Source organism: Tachysurus fulvidraco, chromosome 19 (assembly GCF_022655615.1).
Source record: "Tachysurus fulvidraco isolate hzauxx_2018 chromosome 19, HZAU_PFXX_2.0, whole genome shotgun sequence".
Lineage (NCBI taxonomy): Eukaryota > Metazoa > Chordata > Actinopteri > Siluriformes > Bagridae > Tachysurus > Tachysurus fulvidraco.
This window is the reverse complement of record NC_062536.1, coordinates 13,784,868-13,806,567: the sequence shown is the minus strand read 5'-3', so window position 1 is coordinate 13,806,567 and position 21,700 is coordinate 13,784,868. Positions and strand designations below refer to the sequence as shown.

Below are 21,700 nucleotides of genomic sequence, written 5' to 3'. Positions count from 1 at the left end.
GCCTGGACTTCCATCAGTGGAAGAGCAGAAGTTTACATGGACTGGGTTCATCTCCATCTTTATCAATTAACACAAACACATAAAATATGATCCTTAATGCAGCCAGTTGAACTGGCAGATTTTGTTTTCCTCAACACTTTAGTAAGGTTTGTCTTAGTCCTTGTGTGTATGGATGATGGATTTCTGAGTGTGTTTTTTTTTTTTTAAAGTAAATTAGTAACAGTTTAAATACTTAGTCCTAGCTAACTTCGAACCCCAATGTGAAGCAAAAAATAACCAAACAAAATCCTTTGTGTTGTTCTAACACATCTTTAACATTTTGAACACATCTTAGCTGCCAATATGATTAAATCTTTGTGTCCTGAATAAAAAGCCAACATTTAATCAAAAGTGAATAAAATGCTTTATTAATGTTTAGTTGTTGCTAAAAACAATCTTAAACATGGTCCTTGATTGTCTGTTTTAACATTCAGTTTGAGGTGTGCTGTCGAGTTTGAGATAGCGCTGTGTCCATACAGGCATGCCTTCCATTCCATCACGCAGATAAAGCAAACCTTCAGTGGATAACACTTAAAAATAGCACCTTACAATAGTTAGCAAGTTTAATGTGACAAAATAAGAACGACGCATAGGAAACAAAATTGATGATTTTTTCAAAAGCTATTTCATTCTGTTGAGTGCAAAATTTTGTATTCCATTAGGACAAAATGAAACAGACATAAAGAGAAAGATGTCATTTATAGCAACAAGACATGTGGTGTGTTGGTTTCACAGATGTTTCTTCCTTATTACAAGTAAGTATAGAAAACAAAACACGCTATTATAATATTCATTATATTCATTATATTTGTTTTAACAATTTAATAATCTATAACAACTCATCTCACTTTATAACACTTTATATAACTCTCTCTAACCTCATTAATTCCCTTTAGACCTTTTTTCCCCACCCACCCACACATCCTTCTAGAAATATCTGGTCAACTTGTCATGACAGCTCATCAAATCTTTGCCCAATCTTCTTGATAAATGTGTGGACAAAGCCTGCATCCTTTTTTTATTTTCCTGTTGAAATCTGTCTTATGTATTATTGCGCTGTCTTTTTTTTTTTTTTTTGCTTATATTTTTTAGAGACACTTAAAATAGTGAATAATCTTCCTTCTTTTCCCTTCATACTTCACAGAAAATGCAAACTATAGTAATACAGAATAAAGCAGGAAGACTATTAGTATTAGAACTGTAATCATTAACACAGTGGTTCCTATCAATCATGTGTTTGTACTAGCAATAATCACGGTGTTGGATGATCTTTCTAAGCAAAAGAAATTTACTGTAAATATAAAAGTCAAATCAAAAAAGTTCACCACATTATCACATTGCCTAATTCAAATGATCTACTTCCAGGACTTCCTGGTGGTCTTGGTTGTCTTGCTGTACCTCTGATGGTCAGTGACGCGGTTGCGCAGCACAATGATGTCATACTTCTGCCTCTTCAGCTTCTCACTCAGGTCAAACTTCTCAGCATGGAGCTGCTGCAGCCACTGATAGAGATCTCTGGCCTTCTCAGCCAGTTTCTCCTGGTTAAGGTGGTCGATGTTGAGAGGTTTGCGGCGCTCCATGAGTATCTTTGTCTTCTTCTCACGTTCTGTCAGCTTCTTGCCCCTCTTCGGTTCTAGCTTCTGCAGGTAGCCTCCATAGCCCTTATTGGCAAGGAGTTTCTTTTTCTTGGCATCCTCCTCAGCCCGCAGTTTAGCTGCCTCTTCCTCACGCCGTGCCCTTTCCTCAGCCAAACGAGCCTGTCTTTCGCGATCCTGCTCGGTTCGAATGCGCTGCTGCTCTGAACGATCTGCGCGTCTCCGCTCAATGCGAGTCTTCAGGGCTACCAGCTCATCTTCCTCTTTCTGCCTGTTGGTGAAGTGTGCCTCGATGAGACTCTGAAGCTCATTGAAGTCCTTCTCGACACGTTTACGATGAAGGTCATCAAAGTCCACTTTCTCACCATCAGGGAGCTTCGGAGGGATAATGGCAGGAACATACAGCTTCGGTTTGGGTTTGGAGTCTTCTTCTTCTTCTTCTTCTTCTTCTTCCTGTACCTCATTTTCTTCCTCTGCCTCGTTTTCATTATCCTCTACTTCAGGCGTCTCCTCTGCTTCCTCCTCTTCCTCAACTTCTTCCTCTGCTTCCTCATCTTCATACTCCTCCACAATCTCCTCAGTGTCAGACATTGTGCCGTGCCCTGTCTTTGAGAGAACAGAAGGTTGAGGAACAGCCTCAGCTCACCACCAGCTGGAGATAAGAAGACTGAAAGGAGTGAGCTTTTATAGAGTCCTTTTGGACCATGTGACCTCTCTTGAGTGAAACCCCTCAAGCTTTGGACTGTTAAGGGAGGTTTTCAGACAGATGCACTACGAGCTATTTTCTTCTCTAGACCTTTTCCAGTGTCTCTGGGACCCATATCCAGGCTTTGACCTCTGGTATGTGCTTCCTACCAAGTCTACCAAGTTCTTTTTTCAGTCACAAAACAGATGCACACATTTGTGCCTCATAAAAGGTTCCCTTCCTAGTTGTTTAAAGCAGGCAAGCAACCAAGCTTATCAGTTGTCGTTAGTATTTCTTCCGGTCCTAATAAGATCCTGCACAACAAATTTATGTGTTTTTTATCCCTTAAAACTTCCAGTGATTTTCAGGAACCGGAGATTCATTTCTCTTTATTAACGACATACCTTTCCCCTTAGTTTCATTTCAAATTGTACTGAGTACAGTTGCTTGTATAATATTCCTGCCAAGTGAGTCACCAGTCTCCAGAAAACAAACTACAAGAATAATTGTATAACATTAACAACTGCTTGCATGATGTTGGGGGAAGTGGTCGCTCAGTGGTAAAGGTGTTGGATTACTGATCAGAAGGTCATGAGTATGAATCCCAGGTCAACAAAGCTGCCACTGTTCTGCCCTTAAGCAAGACCATCAGCCTCCGTTGTATATAAGACATGTAAGTTGCTCTGGAAAAGAGTGTATGTTGTAAATGTAAGAAACACATCCATTTGGTCAATCAAAGGAGGTTCCTAAAAGTTAGGGATCTTGTTTAACTTAAACCATACAATGACTTATCTAGCAATTGGGAAAAAGTCAATGGGCAGGCAGATCTCTAATTTGGTATCTGTTTTTTTTTTTTTTTAAGGTTAACTCTCAGACGTATTTTTCCTTAAGTAACTATCTAGTTTTGTATATAATCCAGTTTCGATAGACCTGTGGAAATAGTGTCATACAAAAAAACTCTTACAGATTGTAGAAGGTTTATTTGTTCTTAGAACCATGCTTTGTGCCCTGGGATAGGCTCCAGGTTCCCTTTAACTCAGTAGGATAAGTGCTGTAGAGAATGGATGGATGGATTTGTTTTTATGAAGTGAGGAAAGTGTGATGGTCCCAGAGAGCTGCAGTAGGAATGCATTTGGTTGTACAATGCTTTACTTGTTTACTGATCATAAGGCGCCACGCTGGCACTCGTTTAATGAACCGTATCACAATGATGTGCTCCTTAATATCTGTAGATCATGAAGAATAGAGAAGTTTTCTTGATGTACTTTCTAATTCACAACACAATAATACCCTCAGTGGCCATTTTATTAGGTACCTATTTATAGATGCACTTTATAGGTGTACAGTTGCTGCTTGTAGACCATTTGTTGTTATACCCAGCCTCTCAGCCCCAATTTTTCCTGTCAATAAATGGAAAGAGACCACCAATGAACCATATATTACTGGGGTAGCATTCTCAGCACAGCATTAACACTGACACGGCACTGGTTTAGTAGCGTGTATCCGAAGCAGCAGTTTCGACAATAGAATGGGAGAAATTAAAATGGCTTCTGTTTGGATATTCAATAGCTTTATTGCGCTCCACAAATAGCTTCCAGTTATCATGAGAAATCCCATCAGACTCACGCCATGCCTTTCTGTCATTTGCAAGTGGCAGGTGGTGGTTGCTTTTAAATCCAGCCTCTGTTAGGACGCAAGCAGTGAGGGACAGCTGTAGCTATCAATAGAAACACTTGTGATAACAGATAAGAGCCAAAATTAAACAGGCCCCAGTTCCAGTATTCCTACTTCACACATCAACATCCTGAATGTTAAGAAAAGAGCGTTTCTAGAGCATAATGTAAACAAATAAGGATAACTTTTTATTAGCCCTGCCTTCTTTCTGCTGGATTCATGCCTTGTGATGTAAAAGAATGCTAATTTTTATATCCTTAGTATTGGCATAATTCACAATGTGTTTTCTTGTGGTATTAAACACATTCTGGAAAAACCTGAAATATAGAACACTCAACAAGATATATAAATGTAAACAGATAAACGTATGATGCCAATTTGAATATATTGAGAAATGATAGTATTGTCAAATAAAATGAAATACTTCAGGACCTGCTGATATAAATATTTAAAAATAAATAAGTCCCCCCACCCCATTATTGAACAATTTCTTGCTTACCAGAAGAGTTTTAATCCTTGCATATTAGATTTTCATAAAGGACAAGTCGTTTGTTGAATATTTGAAGGCCCTGGCTTGGAGGAACTAAATGCAAAGTGTTTAATCTATAATGAATTCAGATGACACAACTCCAAATGACTGTATACATCATTTATAAAGTTAGTTTATAATAATTTTAATGTTCATAACGATTTATAATTGCACTCTCTGGTTTCACTCAAATGAGGATGGGTTCCCTTTAGAGTCCGGTTCCTCTTAAGCTTTCTTACTCATGTCATCTCAAAGAGTTTTTCTTTGTCACAGTCGCCTCCGGCTTGCTCATTGAGGAAAAATACAAAAGACAATAGTTTAAATAGTTAAATATTTAAGTTTAATATTAACTGTTGAACTTTTTGTTCTATATTTCCTATATTCTGTAAAGATGCTTTGAGAAAATGCCCTTTGCCAAAAGTGCTATACAAATAAAATTTAAATAAAAAATGTAAATGAATTGTGAAGAAAGACAAAACATTTATTTACACTGTATTTTTATTAAACAAGCGCACAAGAGTAGACAATCTGCACAATGTGATGAATAACACCGATTCAATAAAACAGATGACGACTATGTGAGAAGACGCTTTATAAGAAGGTTGATTGAGAACAGGAAAATAAAGAAAGACGGCAAGAGTGACACTGTGAAACGGGTCGGAGAGCAAGGCAGAGAAAGAAGGAAAGACAGAGAAGGTCCTCGCTGTGCACAGTAAACAAAATCTACAAAAAGAAAAGAAATACAGCTGATCCTCAATGATAATTTATATCAAAAATATATCAGTGGGTCTAAGACTAAATGAAAGAGAAAGCACATACAATAGCAAATATACAGAGTGTTTGAGTATTAAACAAATTCATATATACAGCGAAGTTCTGTACCAAGAGAAGTTCTAACACTCACTGAGATTAGAACATTGTCATGTCAATGAGGAGCTATTTATTTATTTATATATTCATTTATTTCAAACTTGGCTAGAGTTTGAGTGTAGTACAAGTGTGACGAAATGCTTACAAAAAAAAAAAAAAAAAAAAAAAAAACACCCTGATTCCCCTTAATTAGTTAATATATGTTTACATATTCAATCACTTGTTTCAACACACACTAATGTATGTGCTTGTCTGTGTATGTAAGCTCCAGGACAGTGTAGTCACGTGAGAACCTGTTGAGACACACAGATACAAAAAAAACCCATCATTTTAGGTTTAATATGTTGAACAGTTGCAAGCAATATGACAGTCACTGTATCTATTATTATTATTATTATTATGCTAAAAAAAACCTGGACTGTCTCTCTAAAGTATTTTCTTTTCATTTGTTTTGTAAAAAAATGAAGGGAATAAGCACTGATAATAATCTTGACGTTATCAATGGTTATTTTGTTAAACAGTTACACAATCATGTTCTTAAGGATGAAAAGATTTCAATGACCGTTTTTGTGCAAAACGAATCAAATTTAAATGAACCTCTGACTCATAATTACTGTAGGTCTAACCTCTGGTAATCCTTGATGGTGAAATCTTACCCAAGTCTTGTGCTGTGTACATTTAAACTACTTTGTGGCATGAAATAATTATAAATCATTCAAACCTGTTTAAGGACTGTGCTGTCTCTGGACTTTCGAGCCTGTGGTAGGACCACAGTCCTGGTTGTGACGTTTCCCAGAGGTCAGAACAGTGCTGGAGTGATGTCCCCGCCCTGAGAAAGGACAAAAACTTTTTGGTAGTATTAGGCAGAAAAATGAGATTGATTTTTATCTACATGATATGAAAATGATACAAAACCGTTACACCGTACAGTCGTTTAAATCTTACTCACAAAGTAAGACCTGTATATTGAAAAAGATAATCAAACAAACAGAAAAAATAAAATTACTAGCTGGAATTAGTTACCTTGTATTAACATGGGGCCAGGAATCTGCTGAGCTTCCTGTCTGTAGCACACCATCCCACTACTGCTGCCTGAATAACCTACAGACATTAAGCATCATGAGCACAATTTGGTGAGCTCCCAACCTCCTACACTATATGAGGAGTGTTAGAGCTGGGGGAAAAAAATCTCTGAAGTCCTCCAGGACCTGCCAGAATTACAGTGCTTTTAATAGTATGTATTGACAAATCACAGCAACATCACACATCTTTTATTGACATCATGTTTGCATGACAGATGCCTGTCAAGAGCTTCAGGTGGTTTTCACACTGGGCATGTTTGCTGAAGTCTGAACCTGTGTGAGATTGTTGTCCTGTGATATTGCTCTGGTTTCAGAGTTACTTGATTTGACTAAACCACCATATATATTTATTGTTGTTATTTTTATACTTTTACTTGGGCTATGGGCCACACATGGCATAATTCATACATGGTTCTGCACTACTGATGAGAGGAGAATGGATAGATTGGGTTGATCAGCCAGCAAGGCTACGGTAACTCAAATAAGCAAACTAACTAAATGGTTGGTGAGTATAAGTTGTGTGTGTAATCTCTCTAACCTCATCTTCAGTTGCAAACTATCTTCAGATGTTCAACTTCATATGTTCTGGTCGTGCATGATGCTAATAGGCTACTGTTTGGAACACTCCCACAGGCCCTTAACACCATTATTGCCCCTAATGCCTTGATAGCCCTGTTTGGCATTCCCTCTGCTTCAGTTATATCATCCACAATGCCTGGCGTCATTGTCTTTGCCACCATGTTGGCTTGGTGTGCCTCGTCCTTAAATGGGAACATGCCTCCCCATCACACGAGTACTGGATATGAGAGGTACTGCGATGCATCCACCTCCAAAAAAATCCGACACTCTTCCAAAGGACCACAGAGATCCTTGTATAAATTCCCTATACTGAGGCACTGCCTATACTGGAGCCCTATACTGGGTTTTATTGAGAACCTAACTGTAATATTTGGACCTCCTCATTAGAGGACCACTTGATCAGACCCCTTTTTTTTTCGGGTGGTGGTTCTGTTGCTGTATTAATTGTTTGTTTTTTTGTTTTTTTTCCTTCTCTTAACAGATGTCCTATCTCGTTCTGTAATAATAATACACTGTATATGTCTGCAAAAAAGGAGGGAATATATAACATAGATGTGTTGTGTATACCTTGTTGTGTGTTACAGCTGAATTGTGTGTCTCCTTGAGAGTACAGCATCATGCCACTGGGCCACTCCCCCTGAGAGTTAGCAGCCATCTGGTACCCTGAAGTAAAGTAAAGCCAAGACGTTTCTGAGATGCTACGTGTTCATATGGACTTGCTAAGTGCAGTGAAGCTGAAACTATTTTATACAAATTCTTTATTCCCTTAATTATGACTAAGGCAATATAAATGTAGCACAAACATCTTGCTTCAATATAATGAACCTGAATAAAGATGTGTATATATGCATCATATTCATCTCCTATATCAAAATGCAGAAATACAGTGGTGAATTTTATACACGAACCTCAGACAAATCTTTAAAACTCCCTCCAGAATGTTCAATCAGCAGCAAAAGAACTGATTCTGAATGCTAGTTGTGCCACCCTCTGATAAACCGTGATTACTAACTGTGACAACCAATAGTAAAAAGGCCTATTGGTGGATTCATAGGACAGCGATTGTGTGAACGTGGTGTGTGTGTGTGTGTGTTACACCAGGGGGAAGTTTACAGGAGTAAGAACTGTGGGTTGTTGTTTTTTTATGCAGTTTGTAACATTAAATAATAATTATTAAAGAGAAAAGAAAACATTGATTGTTTATTATACATTTGAGAAATTCTACGTATATTATAAAATATACCTGAGGACGCAGCAGTGTCCTGGGTGGCATCTGTAGCGGGAATTCCCATCATGCTTGTGGAGTTTTCGCCGTTACCGTTAGGGTTGGATGGCACTGTAGCCAGCAGTCCTAAAAGAGTCAGGAAATAATTATTTATCAGGATTTCATGACCTGAAACATTCCAGCAACACACCACTGGAAAAGGGGATTTAAAAAAAAAAAATAAAAAATCGAACGATGCAAAAATCACAAAAATGTAAGAGAAATAAAGCCATAACCAGGGAATACAAAAAGTCCAAGAGATTTCGAACAAACAGCAGCAGACTAAAAAAAATCAATTGCAGAAATATAATTCTGATTAGACTTATCAGTATATTTAGTTGTACAAATATTTACACAGAACGTGTGTAACAAAGACACACTATATACACACACAAATATATAAGGTAAATCAGTCCAAGACATGTTGTATGACATCATCACAATATACATTCAGCCAAATCGCTCTCTGATTAACATGCGTCAAACATGAGTACAGACACCACAGCAAGTATTACATATCTGTCTTCATTGCTAGAAGTTTAAAAGAAGAATCCTGTGCTTGTAATTTTTGGAAAAATAAATTCAAGCCATCACAAAAACACAAGATCAGGCTACTGCACACAAATCGTCAGGCGAGACTTACCCAGGCCACGGTAACAGGACAGCTGCTGGTAGATCTGCTTCATGCGCTCTATGTTGAGACGGCTGGCCTCTGCATGGTGCACCATGGGCTTCGGGTAATGCACACCGATCACACACTTAGCCGACTTCTGCACACTCTCCGGGGCGTTCCACGGGTCATAGATGTACTTGGCAGGAAATCCTCTCAGCACAGGTAAATACCGTCTATAGGACAATACGAAGCAGATTGGTTACATTAAACCCTCTGTTAAAATCAATTATAAACATACAAAATTATTAATATACATACAGTTGGATCTAACCCACCGTATGTAGTCGCCGTTAGGGTCGGTGCGGCGGCCGAACCCCACCGGGCAGTAGCAGTGGAAGAACTGCTGGAAGAAGGAGCTGCAGGAGAGCCACATCCAGCTGCCTGCGTTCACACTCCAGTCTGCGTCCAGCAACAGCTCCTCAAACACCTGACACCATAACGAGGGCGTTATATGTGCAGCAATTAAACAAGGCTGCAGTGACATCTACTGTGTACAGCATGCAACTACACCACATGGTTCTCTGTATTTCAAGTTCAACTCAACTATGGACAATGGAGAAAAGAACAGATGATGGATGCAGTAACTTATTTTTACAAGAATTACAAGGAAAGGAAAAAAGACTGATACAAAATAATATACACTGTCTATAGAGGCATGAACGAGGATTTACAGTCATAAATCTTACTGGTTCAACATTGGGAGAAGATTTATATCAGTGCATGAAGCATAATTAATAAGCAATAATCCCCAATTAATATAAATGTAACCACTGATACCCTTACACAATAAAAGGACATTGAAACTTGCAGTAATCAACTTTCATTCAAACACAGTTGACAAAATATAGGAATACATAATAGATCTAGCCGTTGTCATTTGAGCTGAAGAGAGTTCACAGGTTTTTTAAAGTCTCAGTACATTTCTAAATATGAAAATTTTTAGAACTAAAAATCAACAACCACAACAAACAACAACCAGGTTGACTAAAAGACTCAGTGAACAAACCTTTTAGTGAATAAAATCATAAAATGAGAGTCACTGCTATCTACTACATGCACTAATTATATGTAGTTCTTTATTTAATTGCCTTTTTTCTTTTTAAAATAACTAATTTAGGGCAATAGAGATCAATACTTCTAAGTTCTTACATTTTTTAATAAAATAAATATTAAGCCCAACTTTTCAATAAAACGAGAGTCATGACATTTAATGTGTATTATGGCTCATTGAGGTTACCCCAGACAAACAGCAAACAGAACGTGAGTGTTAATGAAACAGTACCTTCATGCCTTCCTCCCAGCTGACCCACAAGTCTCCACGTGTGAGGAAGCAGGCCACGGCATGACGTGCCAGGTGGTGAATCCACCCTTCCTGCCTCAGCTGAGTCATGATGGCATCGATCCAGGGGAAGCCCGTCCTGCCCTCAGCCCACTTGGCCAGTGCCTCTGGATTGCGGTCCCATGGAATCTGAACGCATATGGGGTTGCCTTCCATTTTGTCGAAGCGTGGGTTGTTTGTGGCGGCTGTGTAGAAGAACTCACGCCACAGCAGCTGGCCGTAGAGCGACAGAGGTGGCGAGCTGTTCTTCTTTACCTATAGGATAAAGCCGGGATATAACGGGAAAGGAGAGGGATTAGTGTGACTCAAAACATGACTTGAGAGAACTGAAGATCTAATTATTGTACAATGGAGATAAACGTTTTTACCTTCCTGTACAAGTCAGTGAGTTTGAAGTAGAAAAGCCGACATGAGAGGCAGCCAAATCTTAAGTAAGGACTGAGGCCAGTAGGACTAGCCAACAACGAGTTGGAGTTCATTCTGGGACGCTCGAAGTTGGCCACCCATGCCTGGAAGCATAGTTCAGTGATTATTAACAAAACTGTGCCAAACTACTTCATTTTCTAATTTGTTCTGAATGGGTCTGACTTGTCACTAATGCCTGCATACAGAATATAAAAGACAGTAAAAAGCCAGACAACAAAATGCATGTTCCTGGTATGTATGTATGACTAAATAACTAAATAAATATGTGGTTTAATCAGCAAAGAATTTCTGACCTTTCTCTCCAGATGTCTCTCGAGCCGTGTAAGGGCCTCGGTTTCTCCCCCGGGCCACACTGCTGAGGACAGCCCCTCTGTGTCAAAACCTGAACACACCAATCAAAGCGAGCAACTGAGCATTTACACGTACTCATCCTGAGGACATCATAAAATAGCTTTAAGCACAAAGAAACCAAAAAGAGGGACAAAGAGGGGGAAAAATAGAAGATGTTTGTGTCAAGTGTTAAGATGTTGAAACAGCATATACAGTAAAAATCAGTGATTGCAATAACATGTCTGCAGTTTTACTCACTCCAGTCTCTATTCTACTTCATCAGAGACATTTGGTTGGTTGACAGTTCAATATTAAACATCTAAGCAGAATCGGTAAAAATCTGATCATCTTTTGCTCATAATTCAAGAGAGAATCACAGCGCAGTCCTTTTCCCTCCACTCTTGTATTGCTCTTGAAAAGTTCACCACTGCGTTCTTGCTTTCTTAATTTGTTCAAAGTTTCTAGTATCAGCATATATGCTGTATATGCTGCTAATGCTGCTGTATATGCTGCTAAACCTTCAAATGTTTTGCAAGACACTCAAAAACAACTTTCTGCTCTTCTAAACTGGGAAGTGAATTACAATACGAGAAACTCACCAAGCTCCTCAAGGGAAGGAACCCCAAACTTCTCGTCGTGATCGTCCGAAAGAGGAGTTGTGCAGGAGCCCATGACTTCTGCTGTGATGGCCTCGGCCGGGGTCTCCACTGCCTCCATCCTGCTGATGAGGGTCTGGAAGCGCTTGTAGGTGAGTGGAGACTGGCCACCGTTGAGCTCTATGATCCTGGCAGAGAAACAGAGAAAGAAGAGTGAAAAAAGAGCAAGAAAAAAATACTGGAAACAGGAACTGTTCGAGTTGATCTGGTATAGCAGGGAGATCGCCCTGTGTGTTCGAGACTGATAATCGTTAGCATACATACTTGTCCAGATCATAGAGCGTGTGCGAGATCCGTACTGTCACCTCCACTTCGGCTTCGCTGGCCAGCTTTTTAATGGCTGCATCTCGCTCCTTGCCAAACGGCTCTGAGTCATACTCGTAAGACAGCCGGGTGATGTTCCACTCCTGAGCGAGGACCAAGGAAACTTCATTAGCATTAACAGAAAAACTAGGCTATGGATGTGTATAGAACAGATAGGAGTTTTCAGTGAAACCCTATCTGGAAACTGCTGTCTGTAGCACGACTGGTAGATGCTATTTATAGCACAGTGGATGCCTTACAACTTCATAAGTAGACCTCTAGCAAGTAATAAGAATAGTGGAACTTATGTAGAAACTATGTTGTTGTGAACATTTTAGTATTTAGTTTGTCCAGACCAAAGCTGTGTAGAATAATCAGACTGATGTGCAGAAATGTGTAGATGTCTAGAACAAAAAGTCAGTAAAGCAACTTATATTTAGAGAGACACTTAGTGTAGTGAAGTTTCAGACGGTGTCGACGATTCACTTTATAACTAAACGCAAGTCCACATAATTGAGCAAAAATATAATTACATCTTTAAAAAAAGTCTTTATTAAAGCTTGATTTTCAGCCTCACTTTTGCTAATAAACAACTGACTGCAGGTCATTATTTGGTTTATTATTATTAAAAAAAAAAAAAGAAAGAAAGAAAAATAAATAAATAGTTCTTTTGTTAGTCACATGGTTTATTGATGCTGATGTTCACAGCTTCTTTACGTTAAATCGTGCATTAAACCTCAATGAAGGGAAGCGTAATGAAAGTGTTACTAGATGTTGCTTCAAATAACTTGTGTGACAAACGTCTTTCGTCTTTTTTTGTATTTTTTGGGACTGTTTGAGCAGAGTTTGGATGTTGTGTTGTAACTGCACTTTTTGATATATCTGGCTTCAGCGCTGCCAGATTGCTTGGCCAGTCTTCACTGATTGGAATTTTGCCTTGTGGTTTACATTGCTGTTGTGTTGTAGAACATTATCCCGTATTTTTATTATTATTTTTTTTTTTTAAGTTTAATAGATGCTAGCTTTTGCATTCAATTGTACACACCAACATTAGCTTAATTAGAACATAAAATGTGTGTGTGGGAGAAATGTTGTGGTACCTTAAAGAGCCTGGGGAACACATCTGTGGGCTGGCCCCGGATTACAAACAAGCGGGAGTTGAGTTTGCGGAGACTGGCATCCAAGTCCTCCAGACACTGTAGTAGAAACCTGCAGAATATAAAATTATACGTGAAAACGTTACCCAGGAAGTTATCTGGATACTAAACATTCAAGGTCTAAAAATAACTCAAAAGGTTTAAAGGAAAACTGAAACTAGCAGCACTGGTTAGCACAATTTAGGAGATTCAGTAGAGATATTACACAATACTACACCAGCAAAATAATTACTCTTAGGGCCTTTTTACATCTGGTCACTTCATGTGTTTTCTCTGATCCAATAGCTATCTGATTTGTTAAAACTGTCCCATTTACATTAGGCCACACAAATGCGTCTTGGCGAATCGGATATCAATCCGATCTTTCTACTCCCGCCCAATATGCAAATATATTTTACCTCATTTCCGAGGTAAATGAAATGGAACACGCTTTGGTGCATGCAGTTTTCAGAATGCAATTAAATATATGATAGAAAAACTTATTACGATGGTTATGCTACAAAAAACAGCATTTACTGTTTGCTGCATTTTCGCTGGTGACAGCAGTGCGTTTTAAGACCCAAAGAGACACCTGGGTGAAAGATCACTTGCGAGTGACGTACTTCTGTTTGGGAGGAGTATAGCGCTGACTTGTGTGGCTTGAACAACCACATTCATTTACCCCGTCCAGTTTCATCTGAAATGCGTCCCAGACCACCTCCTGAAGTGGTTTGAACGATCGGATTTATATCATCTCGAAAATGTTTCGGAGGGCATTTACACCCGGTCTTTTTACCATCGGATAGCTGTCTGATCACAGAAAACGCATGAAGTGACCAGGTGTAAAAATCATTGGCAACGTGATGAAAACAATCCACTTCAGGCTGCAAACACATCAAACCCTAATGGATTCTTTTTGTAGAACAGCACGGTTATGTAAAGGTTTCTGTTTCCAATTTAAAACCCAAATTTGATCACTTACTACAAGCAAATCTCACAATGTGGAGATACATTTCTAACAGGCTGCTGTACAGATCTGGATTCTACACAAACATGAACACAAAGAAGAGGATCGATCATTGTGTTAGAGCTCTTGTTGCCCACACTATCCAGAACACAATTTCTAACCGAGTGACACCCACAGACAAGTCAGAGACATGTATTATGGCTGTTGCCAGGTAACAGATTCAGTAGTGGCCTGCGATTATCCTGGTAATAACTGGGCACACTGGCGGCTTGATCACATCTCCTCATCTGTAAATTATACCACTGAATTATTGTCTGCCTACAAGAAAATAAATAAGTAAAGATCTATCTATAAAATTACGTTCATAAAATCTATAAAATTACGTTAATCCAGGAGTTGTGCATACTTTGTAGTTCCATATTTATCACCACCTCCACAAAAATATATATTTGAGGACCCGTTATCTTCTGCTAAAGACTGTACAACATCTCTCAGGTATGGCAGGGTGGAAACATACAAACTGATGTGAGAGACTTAGCAAAGTGGGGTTTTTTCCCGTCTGTATTTACTTTGCATTTGTATTTACTTGTCTATTTGTGGCTCCTGGACATTTTACATTTTTATTTAAAAATAATAAAAAGCACCTAAGGCCATACTTAAAAATATTCTTGTTTGCCGTAACCCGACCGACCCTGTCAATTTAGGACCGACTCAATTTTTTATTTTTTTTTGCTTTAAGACCGACTGACTTGCCGGTTGTAAATTTGCGTTAAGGCAGACCTTTTTTTTTTAAATGAATATTTATATTAATATTAACGGGTTCAGGCACCATAATACATCCAAAAAATTCATTAAAACAGCTTGACACCGCCTTAACTTGGCACGAAGTTCTGGAAAAACTGTGCCCAGCATCAAAATAAGGTTTGCGATGATGCTCCTGAAAGCACGAGTTGAAGACCCAGTCAGTGACGTCACGATATGCTAATTTGTTTAAAGTCATACCTATGTAATCACCATCACCAAAATTTTTTTTTTTTTTACATTTGAACTTGAAAAAAAATAGACCTACCTACCGACTGCAAACCAAAATACTTTTAGGGATGGCCTAACGGATGGGTTTCTTGTGTTTGTGATAATCTTTCTGTGTATGATGCTTGAATTTCCTCTGGGATCAATAAAGTAAGTGAGAGCGAGTGTGTCTGTCTGTGTGTGTGTGTCTGTCTGTGTGTGTGTGTCTGTCTGTGTGTGTGTGTCTGTCTGTGTGTGTGTGTGTGTGTGTCTGTGTGTGTCTGTCTCTGTGCGTGTGTGTGTCTGTGTGTGTGTGTGTGTGTGTGTGTGTGTCTGTCTCTGTGTGTGTGTCTGTCTGTGTGTGTGTGTCTGTCTGTGTGTGTGTGTGTGTGTGTGTGTGTGTCTCTGTGTGTGTCTGTCTCTGTGCGTGTGTGTGTCTGTGTGTGTGTGTCTGTCTCTGTGTGTGTGTGTCTGTCTGTGTGTGTGTGTGTCTCTGTCTCTGTGTGTGTGTGTCTGTCTCTGTGTGTGTGTCTGTCTGTCTGTGTGTGTGTGTCTGTCTCTGTGTGTGTGTGTGTGTGTCTCTGTGTGTGTGTGTGTGTGTGTGTGTGTGTGTCTGTCTGTCTGTCTGTGTGTGTGTGTGTGTGTGTGTGTCTGTCTGTCTGTCTGTGTGTGTGTGTGTGTGTGTGTGTGTGTGTCTGTCTGTCTGTCTGTCTGTCTGTCCACACCAATCTATAGTCTAACAGGTTGAGAGACAGTAAAGGATTTTGGACTCTCCTTTCATGCAGAACAATTAGCAGTGTACAATTGAGAATCCATATTTTCCAGATGCCATAGACTTGGTTAAACGCTTCACATGTATCAGAGGATTCACCCTCGCCAGTTGGTAGCTGTTGTACGATAGGGGAGACCTGGCTGATGGTGCCCCCAATCACACAACAGCTACTAACCTCAGGGGTTAAGGCCAACATGTGCTTCCTCCGATACATATGAAGCCAGCCAACGAGATTTTTTTTTTTTACCTAATACGTCACAGGGAAGTGTACCACAACGCAGAGGAAAAAGCTCTGTCTAGTTCACATGGCTGTTTCATTGTCAGGATTGAACTTTGATGAATCTGGTTCAGTATGATCAGCATGCTTATATGTCCTCTTCAGTGAAATGTCAACTTTTCCAGAGTTTTACTTTCAAGTAGGGCTATAATAAGGTATTAAGGCATCAGTTTCTTTTTTTGATGTAGCTTTGGATTACACAATCCGTGATTATTGGCCAAGTCCAACATTAGATAACTGAATGCCATAAATACCATTTGCTTGACTAACTAGTAAAAGAACTTTTGTGATACAAACACAAATATATACACACACATATACATGTGTGTACACACCTATTTGCTTGCAGGGTCCAATTTGCCAATTACAAAATGTCACACTATGTTCAATACCAGACCATCTAAACTTCAGGGAGTCATGAAAGGTCAGTCACAGTGCTGCCTAGACAAACAGACATGCAGAAGCAGACCAGTAAACAGCTCTATACAAGACCAGTACAGCATGTGTGATCTTGCTTTGATCACCGTGGTTCGAAATCTGTCTACACACTGCTCATTAAATCCTCAGTCACTTTCTGCCTCGTTATGGAGCAGATTACAAAGAGAGCACTAACACACAGAAAAAACGATGATCGCGGCATGCGGAACACAAGTTTGCTTTACTTTTATTTAGTTTGCAAGGAGATTTTATTTGATTCTTTAAGAATTTTAGTGTAAGATTTTAGGTTCATCATCTTTATTAAAGGCATTAAAAGTTTTTCATCTACACTGAATAACACCATCTGGGTATTAGCACTGAAGACTTATTATGCTTTTGCTTTTTCTCCTTAGTCATAGCAACTTTCCCTGTCCTGTTCAACAAGGTACGATCAGTCATCGGATGCTGAACAGTAAGTAGGTCACCAGGAGGATCGGTCACTGGTATGCCGTAAATGTCTACCATTACTTTTGCCTCTTCATGTCACACTGACCACTTTTGCAGCTTCTACAATAGATACACGAGGGCAAAAGGTGACATGGTTCCGCCAAACATGATGTTACATCACCAGAATACATAACAAGAGTCATCAACCACACCCATGCTGTGAAAACACAGACAGCTAATTTCTGCAGAGATGAATGCAATAAATGAAGCATTTTAATGTGGCTCCAAATATAATTTTTGGTGGAAAAAAGCATGTTAGTAAAGCATGTTAGTAAATTTGTCTCAATAATCCCATTAAGAAATTAATGTCAAACTTGTTAAGGTGTGATACCGTCAGAGTTGAACCATTCCCGGAGGAATAGAGTGAGTGTTATTTTTGATACATTAAAATTCTTGATTAAAAAACACTTGGTTTGTAAATTAACATAAAACTATTCAGGGATGATTTTGATAGTGACAAGCTAATAAATAAATGAAAGCGTTGCAAATTATTTACTTTATTGGTGTGTTTGCGTATATACTCAGCAAGAAGCTTGGTGTTACCATCTTGGACTTGGTGACTTTTTAGACAGATTCATTTCAAATAAGTGCCTAGTAACAAATCTAATGAGCAGAATAAAATGACTATCCTGTAACTCTGCAGTTCACAGAGCACCTGCTGCAAGTTACAAGTCTACACCAATGGCATAAAGCCTGACTGAGCTGCTCTGGTGCAAGCTGTTGCTCTGATGGCAAATCACAGATTGTTTGCCAATCACCAATAAGTTATCACTATTGTTTAAGAATTAATTATTGATCATTGTTCTCAGCCAATCACTAATCACCATTTTCAAATTACTGATTGTTGTTTGTATATCCATCTGCATTAAACTCTGTTCTTCATGTTTTTTTTTAATTAGAAATAATAAAAAGTTAATTATTTCAGCTGTATGTACATGGAAGATCTTTGCTCTATTTTGTAAATAAAACAATAGTTAATCTGTGATGCTATGATCAAAAACTTTTGCCAACTTTTTTTATGATCTAAAACCATCTTCAACCATCTTGTTATATCATGATAAACTATATTTAATAATTCAACAAGTTTTGATATGCAAATGATCGTGACAATTCAATGAATATTCAAATTAGTCGATGATGCCATCCGGTGACTTAAGGCATCCTTTTCAGCATGTATTCGCTTCTTTCTTTCCCCTGAAACCAAACAGCAAGATAGCAAACTTGTCTTGCACACTGAGAAACTTTTAGCGTAAAAGATTCTGCAAATCCCTCTAGTACATTTTAGCAGCATGGAGATGTTTACACTCTCAGAAGGTACCCGTAGTTGGATGTGGTTGCCTAGGAGATGTGGTTGCCTAGGGGTTAAGGTGTTGAACTACCAATCAGGAGGCGGTGAGTTCGATTCCCACGTCCACCAAGCTGCTACTGCTCAGTTGTATAACATGAGATAGACATGTAAGTGGCTCTGGATGAGAGTGTAAATATAGTTTTCGTACCTCCACCTGTTGATCCCGACGTTGGACGATCCAGCAAACCAGGGGTCGAGGATGTAAACACAGCGCACAGTATCGGCTCCCCAGATCGACTCTTTAAGGGATGGATTGTCGTGGAGCCTCAAGCCCTTCCTAAACCAGTGGATTGTATTTACGACCATTACTTCACCGGACAAACTCTTTAAGATTCAATATTTCTTCTATTTTCAGCAATCTGTGCAGTCCCAAAAAACGTGATGGAGAAAAAAAAGTGTGCTCAGTTATGGTTTATTCAAATATAAGGATCAAAGCGTTAAGTTGTTTAAGCGAATGAAATTATCCTTGCTCTAACAAAACGCTTTCCATGCTGTCGGAGCTCGTAAACACCGGCCACAAGCGAACCATTTGGCTACAAGTGCGTTGTACAAGTGCGCAGCCGAATACACGACGGGCTTTAGGACCGCACTGTACCGTACTTCCCTGTTGTATAACTTGTTTATTTTTTTCTTTTTTTCTGAGTCACAAAAATTAAGAAAATGTTATAAATGCGATATTACGTGATCGGTTTGTCTCAATATACGGATCCAAATATAAATTATTTGTTGAGTATGTGTATATTTAGTGGTTGAAATCCTCACGCGCGCTCCCTCTTCGCCAGCACGCGCACTACGAAACTGTAACAGTTATGTAAATATGAATACTCGCTAAAACACTCAAGTGCCGACGTTCCAGGCGGTTGAACTAGGTCTCCAACGCACAACGGACAAAATAAACATCCATATGATCAATTCCAGCTTGTATATTCTTGCACTGTGTCCAGTTCTAAAACGTTTCTCTTGTCCCACGTAGGAGCTCGAGCGCACTTTCGCCTACGTAACACGCTCGCGCCACCCAGACTACCGCGCACGTGGGCCGAACCTCTTCTGATTGGCTATTGCACGGTCTGACGTAATTGATCCCAAAGTCACGTTCTTCAAGCGTGATTATTTTGGCGTGTTGTTTTTAAATTATATACACGGGCATAGAACAACTGATAAATATTACAAAAAAAAAAACCCAACAACGTTAATACACAAATGCATTTACTGCGCATGTTAAATGTTGTGTATATTTTGATTCTCGATCAAAACAGCAACCTAAATGCTGTGTCTCTTTATCTCCATGTTGACAGGCTGTAGTTAAAGTACCCGGATGAGCACGTGAGCTCGGGCATGAACGAAGACGGAAGCACAATTATGCGCATGCACCCGACCAACGTGCGCGTTCTCGCTGAGTTTATAGCACGCGCTCCTCTTTTTTAAATAAATAGCTTGTCACGTGAAGATTTCTCCCGAATGAACATAATTGTAGCCTTATGTTATTGTCTTGAAAACACTGCAATTCAATACACATCTCTTTTTTCTTCTTCTCACAAACAGATGCCAATGTCTAGTACAAAAGTATTGAAGATTGAATGTATAAATGAAAGTAAATTTTAAAGAGTAAATTTTATTTATGTTATAAGTAAACTATTTTTCTTGTTCCACTTAATTGTCGTTTTGGATATCTGATGATGCATTACTGCTGTTGGCCACTAGGGGGAAGCAAACGTACATCAAATCAACCTTTTTATCTGAAGTCATCGTTACATCTCTAATGTTTAATGGAATGCTTTCTGTACGTTAACCATCTTCAGCTCGGAGAAGAACTAGAACTAGATTATTATAGGATTTGATATGAAAGTTGATAACTAAATTACTCAGTGGCTTACTAACAAATGACAAAGAAATAGGGTATATATATATATATATATGCCTATGTATAGATGTACTGTGTATATATATTAGATATGTACTGTGTATGTATATTAGATGTATAGATGTATATATACTTATATATAGATGTATAAATGTATATATGTCTATGTATAGATGTCTATGTCTATGTCTATGTATATATATATATATATATATATATATATATATATATATATATATATATATATATATATACACACACACACACACATATATATAGGTATATACCTATACATAGATGTATATATGTATATATACTCAGCAGAGTTACTGCACCAACCATGGACCTGATTATTTTCCTACAACAGACTGTTTTATTCATTTTATAACACAATATTTTGAATTCACTAACGAACAAATCATTTGACCTTTTATCCATTTATAGTTGCATTTAACATTGTGGAATATCCATGAAACTAATTAATTTCTGTTATCACTTATGGGAACTAAAACAGTAGTGTGTTCATACTTCATTGTCCCTTTAAGCTAATGAGATGTTAGCATATTTTCCATGTTACCAACAAACCACAAATAACAAAGGCCTCTGTCCTACTGTACTATATACACTATGTATTTGTGTTGTGGTATAAAGCATTTTAATATATGGCATTTTGACAGCATGCAGTGAGAAAGTGTTCAGGATAATCAAGAATTTATATCTGTTTATTTGGCAGCCACTTTCATCATCTGAGATGAGACACGATGCAAATCATACAGGTGGGCATTTGAGGATTGATTCTTAACCACTGTGCCTCCAGCGCAGCCTATTTGTCTGTTTTTATTACTGAGATTAAGATACAAATCATTAAATGTCTGTTATTCTCATTAATATTCCAGATATGGGTATTTTGAGTTCATTTACATAACATCCCGATGACTGCACACCCAGACACTCACTCTTATGGCATCATTATGCAATTCACTTAAAATCTTTTTAATTGGTCATAATGACTGGAATGATAATTAGTAAGACTAGGTGTACCATTTCATTAGCATAATGATGCTTTGTGTCTTGGTAGTAAAAAAAAAAAAACAGTATGTGTTTCACAACCATGACTACATGCCATAAGACATTTTAATGTTTCCAGGCAACCAGAAGTCATGAAAGAACATGCAGCAGCAACTCATTTATAAAGCAGGATGTCTTTGGCCCAGCTAGCTACCGCTCTCAGACACTACATATACTCGGTAAATCACAAATTAAATGGTATGCACTTGAGCACACAGTTGAAATATTTATGCAGTGTAGCCACCATGCAGTTTGCTAATGAGCACTTTCAGTCAACTCAAGAAAGTGGCTATAG

At 38.5% G+C, this 21,700-nt stretch overlaps 2 protein-coding genes across 2 annotated transcripts; both read right to left on the bottom strand.

Annotated features, from left to right (window-relative positions):
* Nucleotides 1-391: 391 nt before the first annotated feature.
* tnnt2c (troponin T2c, cardiac) lies at nt 392-3,220 on the bottom strand. The gene has a single exon (XM_047804341.1). It carries the CDS (start codon nt 2,223-2,225, stop codon nt 1,395-1,397), a length of 831 nt encoding a protein of 276 aa, XP_047660297.1. The 5' UTR covers nt 2,226-3,220; the 3' UTR covers nt 392-1,394.
* A 1,782-nt stretch (nt 3,221-5,002) lies between these two features.
* cry1a (cryptochrome circadian regulator 1a) lies at nt 5,003-19,702 on the bottom strand. Its single transcript, XM_027151534.2, has 14 exons — nt 18,625-19,702; nt 13,145-13,253; nt 12,006-12,148; nt 11,685-11,869; nt 11,049-11,137; nt 10,698-10,838; nt 10,273-10,584; nt 9,266-9,417; nt 8,961-9,163; nt 8,297-8,404; nt 7,621-7,716; nt 6,416-6,493; nt 6,114-6,221; nt 5,003-5,685 (listed from the first exon to the last, which is right to left on the bottom strand). The coding sequence occupies exons 1-13, from the start codon at nt 18,780-18,782 to the stop codon at nt 6,118-6,120; spliced, it is 1,878 nt and encodes a 625-aa protein (XP_027007335.1). The 5' UTR covers nt 18,783-19,702; the 3' UTR covers nt 5,003-5,685; nt 6,114-6,117.
* Between the last annotated feature and the right edge of the window lie 1,998 nt (nt 19,703-21,700).